General features: G+C 40.5%; 5 protein-coding genes across 6 annotated transcripts; 3 read left to right on the top strand and 2 right to left on the bottom strand.

Annotated features, from left to right (window-relative positions):
• Nucleotides 1–245: 245 nt before the first annotated feature.
• LOC18025213 (ubiquitin-conjugating enzyme E2 19) lies at nt 246–1,977 on the bottom strand. Its single transcript, XM_006406360.2, has 6 exons — nt 1,704–1,977; nt 1,208–1,235; nt 879–1,106; nt 711–774; nt 565–624; nt 246–455 (listed from the first exon to the last, which is right to left on the bottom strand). The coding sequence occupies exons 1-6, from the start codon at nt 1,820–1,822 to the stop codon at nt 409–411; spliced, it is 546 nt and encodes a 181-aa protein (XP_006406423.1). The 5' UTR covers nt 1,823–1,977; the 3' UTR covers nt 246–408.
• Nucleotides 1,978–2,381: 404 nt separating this feature from the next.
• Nucleotides 2,382–4,643, bottom strand: LOC18025212 (golgin subfamily A member 6-like protein 22). The gene is made up of 7 exons (XM_024159750.1): nt 4,516–4,643; nt 4,337–4,406; nt 3,930–4,020; nt 3,758–3,819; nt 3,366–3,586; nt 3,058–3,226; nt 2,382–2,874 (listed from the first exon to the last, which is right to left on the bottom strand). The coding sequence occupies exons 1-7, from the start codon at nt 4,561–4,563 to the stop codon at nt 2,684–2,686; spliced, it is 852 nt and encodes a 283-aa protein (XP_024015518.1). The 5' UTR covers nt 4,564–4,643; the 3' UTR covers nt 2,382–2,683.
• A 152-nt stretch (nt 4,644–4,795) lies between these two features.
• Nucleotides 4,796–7,507, top strand: LOC112088920 (protein ALP1-like). Of its 2 annotated transcripts, XR_002900769.1 has the most exons (4): nt 4,796–6,161; nt 6,824–6,932; nt 7,033–7,209; nt 7,294–7,507. XR_002900769.1 is itself a non-coding variant. In XM_024159410.1 (2 exons), exon 1 carries the CDS (start codon nt 4,831–4,833, stop codon nt 6,151–6,153), a length of 1,323 nt encoding a protein of 440 aa, XP_024015178.1. In that variant the 5' UTR covers nt 4,796–4,830; the 3' UTR covers nt 6,154–6,161; nt 6,824–6,958. The 2 variants fall into 2 exon arrangements, 1 of the variants encoding a protein (XP_024015178.1); XM_024159410.1 differs by lacking the exons at nt 7,033–7,209; nt 7,294–7,507 and having other exon boundaries at nt 6,824–6,958.
• A 60-nt stretch (nt 7,508–7,567) lies between these two features.
• LOC18025211 (cytochrome P450 705A22) lies at nt 7,568–9,397 on the top strand. The gene is given in 3 exon segments (XM_024159409.1): nt 7,568–8,323; nt 8,326–8,481; nt 8,562–9,397. Coding segments are annotated over 3 exon segments (1,581 nt in total). The 5' UTR covers nt 7,568–7,573; the 3' UTR covers nt 9,237–9,397.
• Nucleotides 9,398–9,808: 411 nt separating this feature from the next.
• On the top strand, nt 9,809–11,460 carry LOC18024902 (cytochrome P450 705A22). The gene is made up of 2 exons (XM_006406357.2): nt 9,809–10,729; nt 10,816–11,460. The coding sequence occupies exons 1-2, from the start codon at nt 9,809–9,811 to the stop codon at nt 11,458–11,460; spliced, it is 1,566 nt and encodes a 521-aa protein (XP_006406420.1).
• The last annotated feature ends 174 nt before the right edge of the window (nt 11,461–11,634 follow it).

Below are 11,634 nucleotides of genomic sequence, written 5' to 3'. Positions count from 1 at the left end.
TCATGGATGTACGATCAGGGTATGAACAAAGCGGCGTCGTTTCATAAGTTAGGCCCAAAAGACGATACATCCTAAGGCCCATTTGTTTATATTTAGGTCAAACATCAACTAATGGGCTTTGAGGAAGGTTCAGATATTTCTTCCTCTTCAAATCACTGTTACTTTTATTTCTAATGATTGGAACAAAGAGTTTTTGATCTGCTTTGTATGCAAGATATTGGTTTTGGTAGCGAGGAGGGAAGATTTGTGATAGTAGAATTTTTTAATTGCTAATAATATTGGCTCAAATTGAGTGAGATTACAAAGTAAAAGAGACATGATACAATGCAGCAACTATTTCTTCTGGAAAATCATACTATGGCTGATCCATTCAGGGGAGATTTAATCAGTTACATAGGCGTTTGAGAATCATGCGTTCAAAGGCTTGTAGAGCTTCTTAACCATCTTCCTATACTCTGTACAGCAGCAAACCAAAGACAGACATTAGAAGAACATTCATTATTAAATAAAAAAAAAGGAGAAACCCAGAGATGTGTAGTCTGATTACTGCTATTTTAAAATTACCTTCTTGGTTGCTCCAAAGCTGAGCTGCTTGATTGTTCAATGGTGAGCTGATGTTCGGTTCTGATCAACCAAAGACAATAAGAAACAGGAAAGTCAGATATCCGATCAAACTAACAGAGAGATTCATAAGAAAACTCAATAATTACCTCCGAGAAGGCTTTGAATTGAGAGTAATATCGTCCTCACATCGTAAGCGGATGACCATTTATCCTACAAAGAATGTGAAAAAGATCATGTTTTTAAGTACTGCTTCTCTGATATAAGGTAGCATTAACCGTAGCAAACAGATAGAGAAGCAAACGAATGTTTTGTACCTGAAGAATGTCCAAGCAAATATTGCCATAGAGATCCACATTGGGATGGAAGCAGCATGTCTCAAACTTAACCTTGGGAGGTTTGAAAGGATAATCGTTAGAGAAAGAGAGTGAAAGCCTGTACTCAGTTCCTTCAAACACAGTATCTTTGCTTCCTGTGATTGTTCCTTTCCAGCAGAAAATGTTGTCTTCCTCTGGGAAAGCCGATATCCCCGGATCACCTCCCATCTGATAAACATGAGCGTTGGATTAGATAAGTGTTCAGCTTATATATCAATAGGTCCACTTTTGAATCTTTTCTTTACATAGGAAATGAAAAAGTAGCTCACCATCAAGCCCATTAGTTCAGATTGCAGCCTGTGTTTAAGGACAAACAATGCATTAGTAAACTCCTGAATTTGCTTAACTAAAGAGGAAAAGAAAAAAGGAATCAAAGCTTGAGCAAAGAAAGAGTAGATAAAAGTTACTGAGATCTGATTAAGAATCAACATGAGGAAAACCATCGTGCAATGTTATGTGTACAGATGAATGCATCGTTTTCTAGCAAAAAGTTTGGTAGACAAGGAGAAAAACCATAAAATCCAGAAGAGAACAAGACAAGTCACAATCAGTTTGGGATCTGTCGTTTCCTTTTAAAGAAATGATGTGTATAAACATGTCGACCACAAGGAATGGATTATGCGTATAGAGCCATATGCTAATCTAATCTACCTAAAGAAACATGAAATCTATCAACAAAGAGAAATCAAATCGAAGGCTAAAAGAAATTCATTTAATCGGAGGCGAAATACCCTAAGATCGGGAAAAAGGTAGAAAAGAAAGAACCTTTTGAGAACGGATTGGCTATCGACGGTCTTAGACGGAGGAGCAGGTTGCTTCGATCCGGTGGCTGCCGGCGTTGTCTCCGCCGGAGTATTTCCTTGGTACCCATTTACCGCCGCCATCCCTTTTGGGCTTCAAAATTGACAGACCAATAACACGACAGTCGAAATTTCTGAAATTGAAATGCTTTCGCTCAAAGTAGAAGAAGAGAGAGAGATAAAGAACGTTCTACTTCTCTTCTTCCGGAGAGAGAGAGAGAGAGACGTGGGTCTGGATTATAAAACGTGTACAAGAGAAGAAACGACGTCGCTCTGAAAGCAATAACCCAAAAAGGAATAACCTAAATTTTTGGTGCATTTGAAATGAAATTCACCTACTTATGTAACGGCTAGTTGCTTTCTCCAATGATCGATCAATATTGTTTTCAAAAAATCATGAAAGAGGAAACGTAACAAGTAACTTGTCTTGTGATAAGAAAGGAAATCCAGGACATTTCCGTTCTACATGTGGATTGTTGTTAGAAAGAATGTGAATTGGAATTTTTTTATTGATTAGAAGTTTGGACTAATTGATGTTATCATGTTCTGTAAGATCAATGAATATTCACATCACAAAAGGCCAAAACAGATACATTCTTTTGATAACATTTTTTCCATATCATTTTCCACAAAAAAAGAGATCTATATAATAGTCTCTCGATCTCCAAGATCCTGACGCTTCATCCGGTTTGGAAATTACTGGAAACAAATTGTGATGATGCCTATATATACTGGCTATTAAAGTGTTCAATCACACAAAATGCACAATAGATCAAAGAGTGTGGAAGAGCGAAGGACAAATCAATGCCAGAGTTAAAGAGAGAGAGACACTTCTATAGATACATGATAACCTCGCTAACTATTTTACCCGATTGAGAAACATCAAACTAAGAAGCCCCATCAAAGATGACGACGCAAGATAAGGGAAGGAGACGTACACATCGATCATCTTTGAAGCTTAACGACTCGAGAGACTCTTTCGAAGAAGACAGGACACATACTTGTGCTGAACTTTATCACGTGTCTCATCCATTTCGGCGCCACTCTTTCGTATGTCCCCAACGATACAACCTTGTAGAGCAGCTCAGATTCTTCACCAGTTGAGTTATTTACCCAAGTTAAGCTGAATGATAAACCTGTTATGGTCAAAAGTCATGGAAAAAGATTCAAAATCAGAGCTTTTCTGGTGGCCGATGATCTAAAAACTGTTAGTTGGACCATCTTTCAAATTATAGTAAATGATAGGAAAAAGAATGTTTTTACTCGAAAACGACCCGGAGAAACATACAGTGACATAACTTTATGCCAAAAGAAATTACCGCTTGATGGATGCAAGGCTATAATACAGGCTCGTTCTTCTTCGTTATTAATTGATAATTTCATTCCTAGCAAGTGTTCGCTAAGAGCTTGAAATGTACGACCAGCAGAATTAATTGATCCATCGTCGGTTGTTTTGGAGCATTGTGGTTGAGAAACCAAGAGAGTTTCCTTGAAACAAAAAGCAACAAAGAGTATTAGTAAAAAAGGTTTGATGACTCACTGGGTGTGTGTGTGTGTGTGTGTGTGAGAAGGAAAGATGCGCAACATCCAGCTCAGAACTGAAAGGATGCAAGGTAGTTTTTTATACCGTAGATTTATGACGTATGCTACTTCGAGGTGATACCATGTCTGTTTCTACCATATCTTCTGATTGTCTGCTACGTTTTCTCATGCTTCTCGTAGTAACTTGAGAAGATTCGGGAGTCTTTCTCTCTTGTTTTCTTCCACTTTGATCTCTCTTGGAGTTGTGAGGATCTCCCTCTTGGATCAGCTCTTTTAGCTTGCCAACTTCTTCGGAAAGTGCCCTGACTGTAAACATCTCATATAATTAGTAAAAGGACAAACCAACTTGATGCAGAAAACAAGAAAGGCTCAAGAACACTCTCCAATTCCAGTTCATTATTCCTAGAAACAACTATCGTCAATAACATTCCATGATATGCAAGTAGAGGAGCAACAATCATTAGAATTGCTTCTTACTCTTTTGTTCTTCTTCGGCAAGACACTTCTGATACTCCAGACGCTCCTCTTCCCAGGTGGATCTGTGGAATAAGATTGCTATGGTTACATTCACAAGGCTACAACTTCTTCAAACACAACCAGCTCCATAAGCATGTCAGGGAAGATTAAGATACTAATATGGGGTACATGCCTGATTGAAGCTATCTCATTCATCAAATTCTCCACGAGACCCTGCAAATTCTTGTTTTCACTTTTCAAATGCTGCGTTAGGTCTTCTGAGGCTGCAAAAGCACAAAAGTGAGAAAGACAGACTAAGAACGTCTTCAAACACTTGAAAGTCTCCAATTTTGTAGGCAATAAACAACAAAAGAAGAAACCCAATTTTTCTATAATTCCAAATTGAAACTATTCCAGAGTTTGTGCACTTGATTTTGGGCAGTTTAGGATTCATAGTCGCATCGATGCTTTACTGCCTAACCAAAATGTGCATTGTAATTTGCAATCTAGCCTAACTACACATCTGATGAGATTTAAACTTCAAGCACGGAGCAAAAGTAAGAGCTTTTCCGAAAACGATAGTTCGAAATTTTGGGTTACCTGAAACAAAGTTGAGGAACTTCTCTTCTTGTTCCCTATTAACCTCATCGATTTCGGAAAATTTACTCTTCTGGAGAAAAATGAAGAGATCGAAATGAGAGCAGTCAAATCGAAACCCAGAAACGCAAAATACGAAATAACCCAGAAATTAAAATGAAAATATAAACGGAAGATCAAACCTTGAGTTTGGTGTATTTGTCGTAGAGCTTGGCGTAGAGAGCTTCCATCTCTGCGACTGAAGAATCAAATTAATTGAGACGCGACCCCGAAAAGAAGCAAAATCCAAGGATTAGAAGAAAAAGCTCACACAGTTCGATTCGAGAGAGCAGTAAGTTTATGAGGGACGAAACTGAAATTTTTTAGGCTTCCTAGGGGCAATTCGGGGTTTTTCCAAAAAAAGAAAAACAATATTTCAATCCATTTTGAAATTAGAGTACTTCAATTTTGCTGGAAAAAAAAACCTAATTACTTCACTTGATCCCATCGGAAAAGCTATGGTCGCCGGCGCCGGGAAATCGTCCGCCACCAAGAACTCCGGAAACTCGCCTGCGCTGATTTCAACCGTCGTGAATTCCAAAAAACGAAAATCCGACAGAAACCCAACAAATGTACCAGTTCGTCTGAATGAGCCACTGTTTCGCCGTCTCTCTGCCGCCGCCGCCGTGACACGCTCCTTTCTCGAAACCAACGATCTCTTCCTCCCTCCATCTCAATCTCTCCGCCTCGAATCACTCCTCTCATCTCTCCCAATCGCTCCTCCTTCACCTTCCACCTCCGCTTCCACGTGGTTCCACCGCTTCTTAATCTCCGCCGTCGAAGACGACGATCCTCGCTGGTATCTTTGTTTCCGAATGTCGAAATCCACTTTCCTCCATCTACTCTCCATCCTTTCACCTTCCGATTCTCCTCCGTCGCTTCCTTCATCCTCCCTCGCCGCTGCAATCTTCCGTCTCGCTCACAACGCTTCCTACAAATCTCTCGTTCTCCGATTCGGGTTCGACTCCATCCCCGACGCTTCCCGCGCTTTCTTCACCGTCTGTAAGCTCATCAGTGAGAAGTTAGGGAAAATCGATGATCCCAAACCTGATTTTTCGCCTCGATTGCTCCCGAATTGCTGCGGTGTGTTGGGTTTCGGGAGATTCGAGGTAGATGGGAAGCTTCTTGGGTCAAAAGGGTCAGTGATTGTTCAAGCATTGGTTGATTCCAGTGGCAGATTCTCAGATATCTCTGCTGGGTGGCCAAGCACGATGAAACCAGAAGCCATTTTCCGGCAAACGAAGCTTTTCTCGATTGCAGAAGAAACGGAATCGGAATCTGGAAGCTTTTTGAATGGATCTCCGTGCAAACTTGTGAACGGAATATCGGTGCCTCCTTACGTTCTTGGAGATTCTTGTCTTCCGCTATTGCCATGGCTTGTGATTCCTTATAATTCAAACGAGGAAGAAGACAGCTTAGAATCGTCTCGTGCTGAATTCAACAATGTGGTTCACACTGCATTGCGTAATGTTGAGATTGCATTTGCTAAAGTTCGAGCTCGGTGGCAGATTCTTGATAGGAAATGGAAGCCAGAGACAATCGAGTTTCTGCCTTTTGTCGTTACTACGGGCTGCTTGTTGCATAACTTTCTTGTGGATTCTGGAGATGATGATTTGCCGGAGGATTGGGTGAATGGTGTTGCTGGTGATAATGGTGAGATGAGTAAAGATGAAGAAGGTGAGGAGGAGATGAGGCGGTTTGAAGGAGAAGCCTTTACTGGGTCAAGGAGGATCAGAAATGCTATTGCAGAGAACCTGAGCCACGTGATTCAACTAAGATAAACTGAAAAGTAACAAGCTTTTATTTGTTTTAGCCCGATCTTGTAGATTGTGTATCCGTTTATGGATTAGAAGAAGAACTAGAGAATTTGTTGTCACAGTCTGGGACCTAGGGTTGATAGATTGTCAATGTTGATGGTTTATTAAATAGGACGAAGGTTATAAGCTTTCTTTGTTTTAGCCTGATCTGATTCTGCTGTTTTTCGTGTACATATGTTTCGGTATGTAGTTTACGGCTTAGAAGGTGAGCAATAGATTGTGTTTTGTCAAAGTTTGGGATCTCGGTTAATAGACAGTGTATGTTAAGGGTTTAATAATGGGACTAAGGTTATAGGTTATTGGAACCTTTCTATGAACAAAAAGAAAAAGAAACCTAGTTACTTAATTGGTTAACACCTTAAGCAAAGAACACTAATTGGTATTCACTAAATTATGGGATACAATTATATTAAGATTTGAGGACAACTAAAATCTTGGATCTCTCTACTTCATCACTTTCAACAGTCTTACCATACCTTATTATGAACGATCAGCAATTGTTTAAAGCTATACATATGTTTGGTGAAACTATTGTATGTATACGAAAAGACAATGAAGAAGAAGAAGATGTGGAAGTAGGGAAATAGTTTTGCATATTATTGAAGTTAAAGAAACCGGTTCTTTGAAGATGCAGCCTCACAAAAGAGACGAGGAGGAAAACCAATCAAACCAATTCAAAAAGTTCGGCAAATGCGATGGATGGCAGTTGGAGGACGAGGACAGGACTGGACGAGGATGTCATGGTGATTTCTCTACCTAAGCCATTAATTCAGTATTTTTTTATATAATAATTATTTTACTTCTCTGTTTCACTTGAGAGGGTGTATCTCCTTTTTTTTCCAGGTTTCTTACAAAGACTCCATTTTCCAAAAAGACCTAAGCAGGATGAGATGGTTTCATCAGAGGATTAAGCAGCTCATCTACTGCAGCGGCATCTAAGCAAAACACATCGTTGGAGACCATAACTTCATGACATATTCGTTGAAAGCTGTCAATCAGCTCGGTGAATAGTAACACTGCGTAAGCTTTCTTCTTCTCTTGCTAGCTTGGATTATCCCAAGTGTGTTTCTTGATATTTGGTTTTTGCAACTTTTTCTCCCCCAGGAGCATTTTTCATAGAAGCTTTGAGGTATGATTGCACCTGTGATTAAAATATTTGGTTCAATGCTCATAAGATCCACGTGGAACCTCAGTTGTCACCGTGGAGGTTAAAGATTCTTTATTCAGCTATCGAATGCTTCTTATGATCACAAGTGTCCCAAGGAACTTCTGATCCTAACATATTTTATTACATAAAAACACTTCATTTGCAGTATTTACGTTTCTTTGTACAAGAGGATACTCTGTTTCATAATGCCTCTTCACTTTGAGTCTTTGAGCAACAATGGCAGTGATGACCACTGTTAACTTTCAAAACTGTTTCATCTTAATCATCATATGCCTCTTTTCACTCATCTGTTACTCCCGCTTCTTCAAGAAACCAAAGAATGGATTCGATTAGCCTCCGAGCCCTCCTTCTCTTCCCATCATCGGTCATCTTCACCTTCTTCTCTCTCCTCTAACCCACAAGTCCTTACAGAAACTTTCCTTCAAGTATGGGCCTCTCCTCCATCTTAGCATCTTCAGTTTTCCAGTACTCTTTGTTTCCTCTGCTTCAGTGGCCTACGATATCTTCAGGCTGCACGATGCCAACATCTCCTTTCGTGGAAATCCCCCGATTGATGAGTCCCTCTTGGTTGGTTCTTCTGGATTTTTCACCGCTCCTTATGGAGATTATTGGAAGTTCATGAAGAAGCTTATGTTCACGAAGCTGCTAGGACCGCAGGCACTCGAGCGGTCACGAGGCATCCGTGCAGATGAGCTAGAACGGTTTTACATGAGCCTGCTCGATAAGGCAACGAAGAATGAGAGCGTTGAGATTAGTAAAGAAGCAATGAAGCTCACGAACAACATCATCTGCAAGATGATCATGGGAAGGAGTTGTTATGAGGAGAATGGTGAGGCGGAGAGAGTCAGGGACATGGTGACCGAGTCGACTGCCTTGACAATGAAGATTTTTGTGGCAAACTTGTTGCATAGGCCCCTTAAGAAGCTCGCAATCTCACTGTTCAACAATGAGATAATGGGTGTTTCTTGCGGATTCGACGGGTGCTGGAGAGGATTCTTGAGGAACACGAAGAGAAACTGAGCAAATATCAAGATACGGATTTGATGGACGAGTTGTTGGTAGCTCACCGAGACGAAAACGCAGAGTATAAGTTCAGTAGGAACCACATCAAGTCCTTGTTTGTGGTAAATGTTTTGACTCATTTCGTCTAGAATCCAAAAGGAACACTATTAAGTTCTGTCTGAGAAACTTTTGCTATTTGCAGGATCTTTTCATTGCAGGCACTGACACTTCAAGACATGCAACACAGTGGACAATGGCAGAGATCAATAACAACCCTAACGTTCTTGATAAACTGAGAGAAGAAATCGATTCTGTTGTTGGGAAAACAAGGTTGGTTCAAGAAACGGATCTACCAAACCTCCCTTATTTGCAAGCGATTGTTAAGGAAGGACTGAGATTGCATCCTCCAGGAGCTCTCTTTACAAGAACCTCCCGAGAAGGGTGTAGGATCAAAGGATTTTATGTACCGGAGAACACGCCACTTGTTGTTAATGCTTACGCTGTGATGAGAGACCCTGATTCTTGGGAAGATCCTAATGAGTTTAAGCCAGAGAGGTTTCTAGCTTCTTCAAGATCAGGAATAGAAGACGAGAGAGACCACACACTTAAGTACATTCCTTTTGGCAGCGGGAGGAGAGGCTGTCCTGGATCAAATCTAGCTTATATATTTGTAGGGATCGCAATAGGAGTGATGGTGCAGTGCTTTGACTGGAAAATCAAAGGAGATAAGGTTAACATGGAAGAAGCTCCAAGAGCACTGGTCTTGACTATGGCTCATCCCCTTCAGTGCATTCCTGTTGCTCGAACCCCACAATTTTTAACTTTGAATCTGCAGAATCCTAGTTCCGGACTTGGAGATGTCACATGCACCTGTTAATACATAAATATTTTATAATCAGTGTGGAATCTTGGTCGTTGCCTTGGGCGGTGTTTGCATGTCATACTTGCTTGAAACCTAGTTGTCTTGATCCTCCAAGGAATTCTAGTTTGTTAGATCCTAAGGATGGTGTATGTGACTTTGAATCTTTCGTTTTTATATAGGGTTTATGGATTATTCTGTTGATGGAGTGAAAGAGAAAAGAAGGAGATTTCTGCTTTGATTTAACATTTAAGTTATCAGAAACTGCGAATCATTTATGTATTAAACTAGCTAGAAAGGTTTTAGGTGGTCTTTGGTGGTGATCACTATGAGCTTGTTCTAATAGTTAGTTAAGTAGAGATTAGCTAACTCATGAGTCTTATTGGTAATCAATACGCAGGTGTAGTTTCCTTGATCTGAGTGTAGATAATAAATTACTAACATAAAAAAAAGATTATAGCTGTCCAACTATTTCACGTTCTTCTAAAAAGAAAGCATTATTCTAAGTAATAAAGTAAGAAACAAAGCATGGTTGGTCATACTTTATATGAGCAGATTCTTGATAATGTTCTTCTTCACATTGAGAGATAATGGCAGCAATAATCAGCGTTGACTTTCAGCAAACTTTCATCCTCATCCTCCTATGCTTCTTCTCACTCCTCTGTTACTCTCTCTTCTTCAAGAAACCAAAGGACTCACAAGGTTGTGATCTACCTCCAAGTCCTCCTTCCCTCCCGCTAATCGGTCATCTTCACCATCTCCTCTCTACTCTGACCCACAAGTCTCTTCAGAAACTCTCCACCAAGTATGGACCTCTCCTCCATATCAAGATCTTCAATGTCCCCATCATTCTCGTTTCCTCTGCCTCAATGGCCCACGAGATCTTCAGGTCCCAAGACGTGAACGTTTCCTCTCGCGGTGTTTCTGCGATCGATGAGTCCCTCGTGTTTGGATCTTTTGGCGTCATCAACGCTCCCTATGGAGATTACTGGAAGTTCATCAAGAAGCTCATGGCCACTAAGCTTCTCCGACCACAGTCGCTCGAGAGGTCACGAGGTATCCGTGCTCAAGAGCTACATCGGTTTTACAGCAGAGTTCTTGATAAGGCGAGGAAGACGGAGAGCGTTGAGATCAGTAAGGAAATGATGAAGCTTACGAACATCACCTTGTGCAGGATGAGTATGGGAAGGAGTTTTTCTGAGGAGAATGGTGAGGCAGAGAAAGTCAGGGGCTTGGTTGATGAAACATATGCCTTTACCAAGAAGATGTTCTTGGCTGCTATACTGCGCAGACCACTTGAGAAGCTCCGGATCCCACTTTTCAAGAAGGATATAATGAGTGTTTCCAACAGATTCGATGAGCTGCTTGAGAGGATTCTTGTGGAACACAAGGAGAATCTGCGTGACGAGGAGCATCAAGGTACTGATATGATGGATGTTTTGTTGGCTGCTTATGAAGACAAAAACGCAGAGTATAAGATCACTAGGAATCATATCAAATCCTTCTTCGTGGTAAATGCTCCCACTCATTATATATCGTCCATTTGTATCAAAACGAAAAATTACTTTATAAATGTTTTGAGTCTTGCTCATTGCAGGAGCTTTTCGTTGGAGGCAGTGATACGTCGGTGCAAACAACACAGTGGGCAATGGCTGAGATCATTAACAACGCTAAAGTTCTTGAGAGACTGAGAGAAGAAATCGATTCGGTTGTAGGGAAATCAAGATTGATTCAAGAAACAGATATACCAAACCTTCCTTATTTGCAAGCGGTGATCAAAGAAGCACTGAGATTGCATCCACCATCGCCTCTCGTGGTAAGGACGTTCCAAGAAAGATGTGAGATCAAAGGGTTTCACATACCGGAGAAGACAATACTGGTTATTAACGCTTATGCTGTGATGAGAGACGCTGATTCTTGGGAAGATCCTGACGAGTTTAAGCCAGAGAGGTTTCTTCTGAGTACATCATCTTCAAGATCAGGGAAAGAAGAGGAGAAAGAGCAAACACTCAAGTATATTCCTTTTGGTAGTGGAAGGAGAGGATGTCCTGGAGTAAATCTAGCTTATATATTTGTAGGAACTGCTATAGGAGTGATGGTGCAGTGTTTTGACTGGAGAATTAGTGGAGATAAAGTCAACATGGAAGAGACTTTTAAAGGTATGAATCTGACCATGGTTCATCCACTCAAGTGCACTCCAGTTCCTCGAACATTGTCTTTTTCTTTTACTTCCAGTTCCTGATTCTCAGCTTGGGAACATGTAACAATAAGTTTGCTTTCTTATGTTCTATACATCTTCTTCTTCAAAGACGTTTAGTTACATTTGTTGTCTTCATGTTTATTGTATTGAAAGTCTAACATTCAGATAAAAGAAAGCTAAAAGCATCATCATTCTAGCTTATCTATATAGAGACTT

The sequence above is a fragment of the Eutrema salsugineum genome, unplaced genomic scaffold (assembly GCF_000478725.1).
Source record: "Eutrema salsugineum unplaced genomic scaffold, Eutsalg1_0 scaffold_13, whole genome shotgun sequence".
NCBI classification, from domain to species: domain Eukaryota; kingdom Viridiplantae; phylum Streptophyta; class Magnoliopsida; order Brassicales; family Brassicaceae; genus Eutrema; species Eutrema salsugineum.
The sequence above is the reverse complement of the archived record's forward strand: the minus strand, read 5'-3'. Positions and strand labels throughout refer to the sequence as shown.

Coding starts and splice junctions, on each gene's coding strand:
- LOC18025212 (XM_024159750.1), bottom strand. CDS start 4,563: ATGGAAGCTCTCTACGCCAAGCTCTACGACAAATACACCAAACTCAAG. Junction 4,407..4,515: donor ACAAATACACCAAACTCAAG/GTTTGATCTTCC, acceptor ATTTTTCTCCAG/AAGAGTAAATTTTCCGAAAT. Junction 3,820..3,929: donor AATGAGATAGCTTCAATCAG/GCATGTACCCCA, acceptor CTTATTCCACAG/ATCCACCTGGGAAGAGGAGC.
- LOC18025213 (XM_006406360.2), bottom strand. CDS start 1,822: ATGGCGGCGGTAAATGGGTACCAAGGAAATACTCCGGCGGAGACAACG. Junction 1,107..1,207: donor CTGAACTAATGGGCTTGATG/GTGAGCTACTTT, acceptor CATGTTTATCAG/ATGGGAGGTGATCCGGGGAT. Junction 456..564: donor GCTTTGGAGCAACCAAGAAG/GTAATTTTAAAA, acceptor GCTGCTGTACAG/AGTATAGGAAGATGGTTAAG.
- LOC18024902 (XM_006406357.2), top strand. CDS start 9,809: ATGGCAGCAATAATCAGCGTTGACTTTCAGCAAACTTTCATCCTCATC. Junction 10,730..10,815: donor ATATCAAATCCTTCTTCGTG/GTAAATGCTCCC, acceptor TGCTCATTGCAG/GAGCTTTTCGTTGGAGGCAG.
- LOC112088920 (XM_024159410.1), top strand. CDS start 4,831: ATGGTCGCCGGCGCCGGGAAATCGTCCGCCACCAAGAACTCCGGAAAC.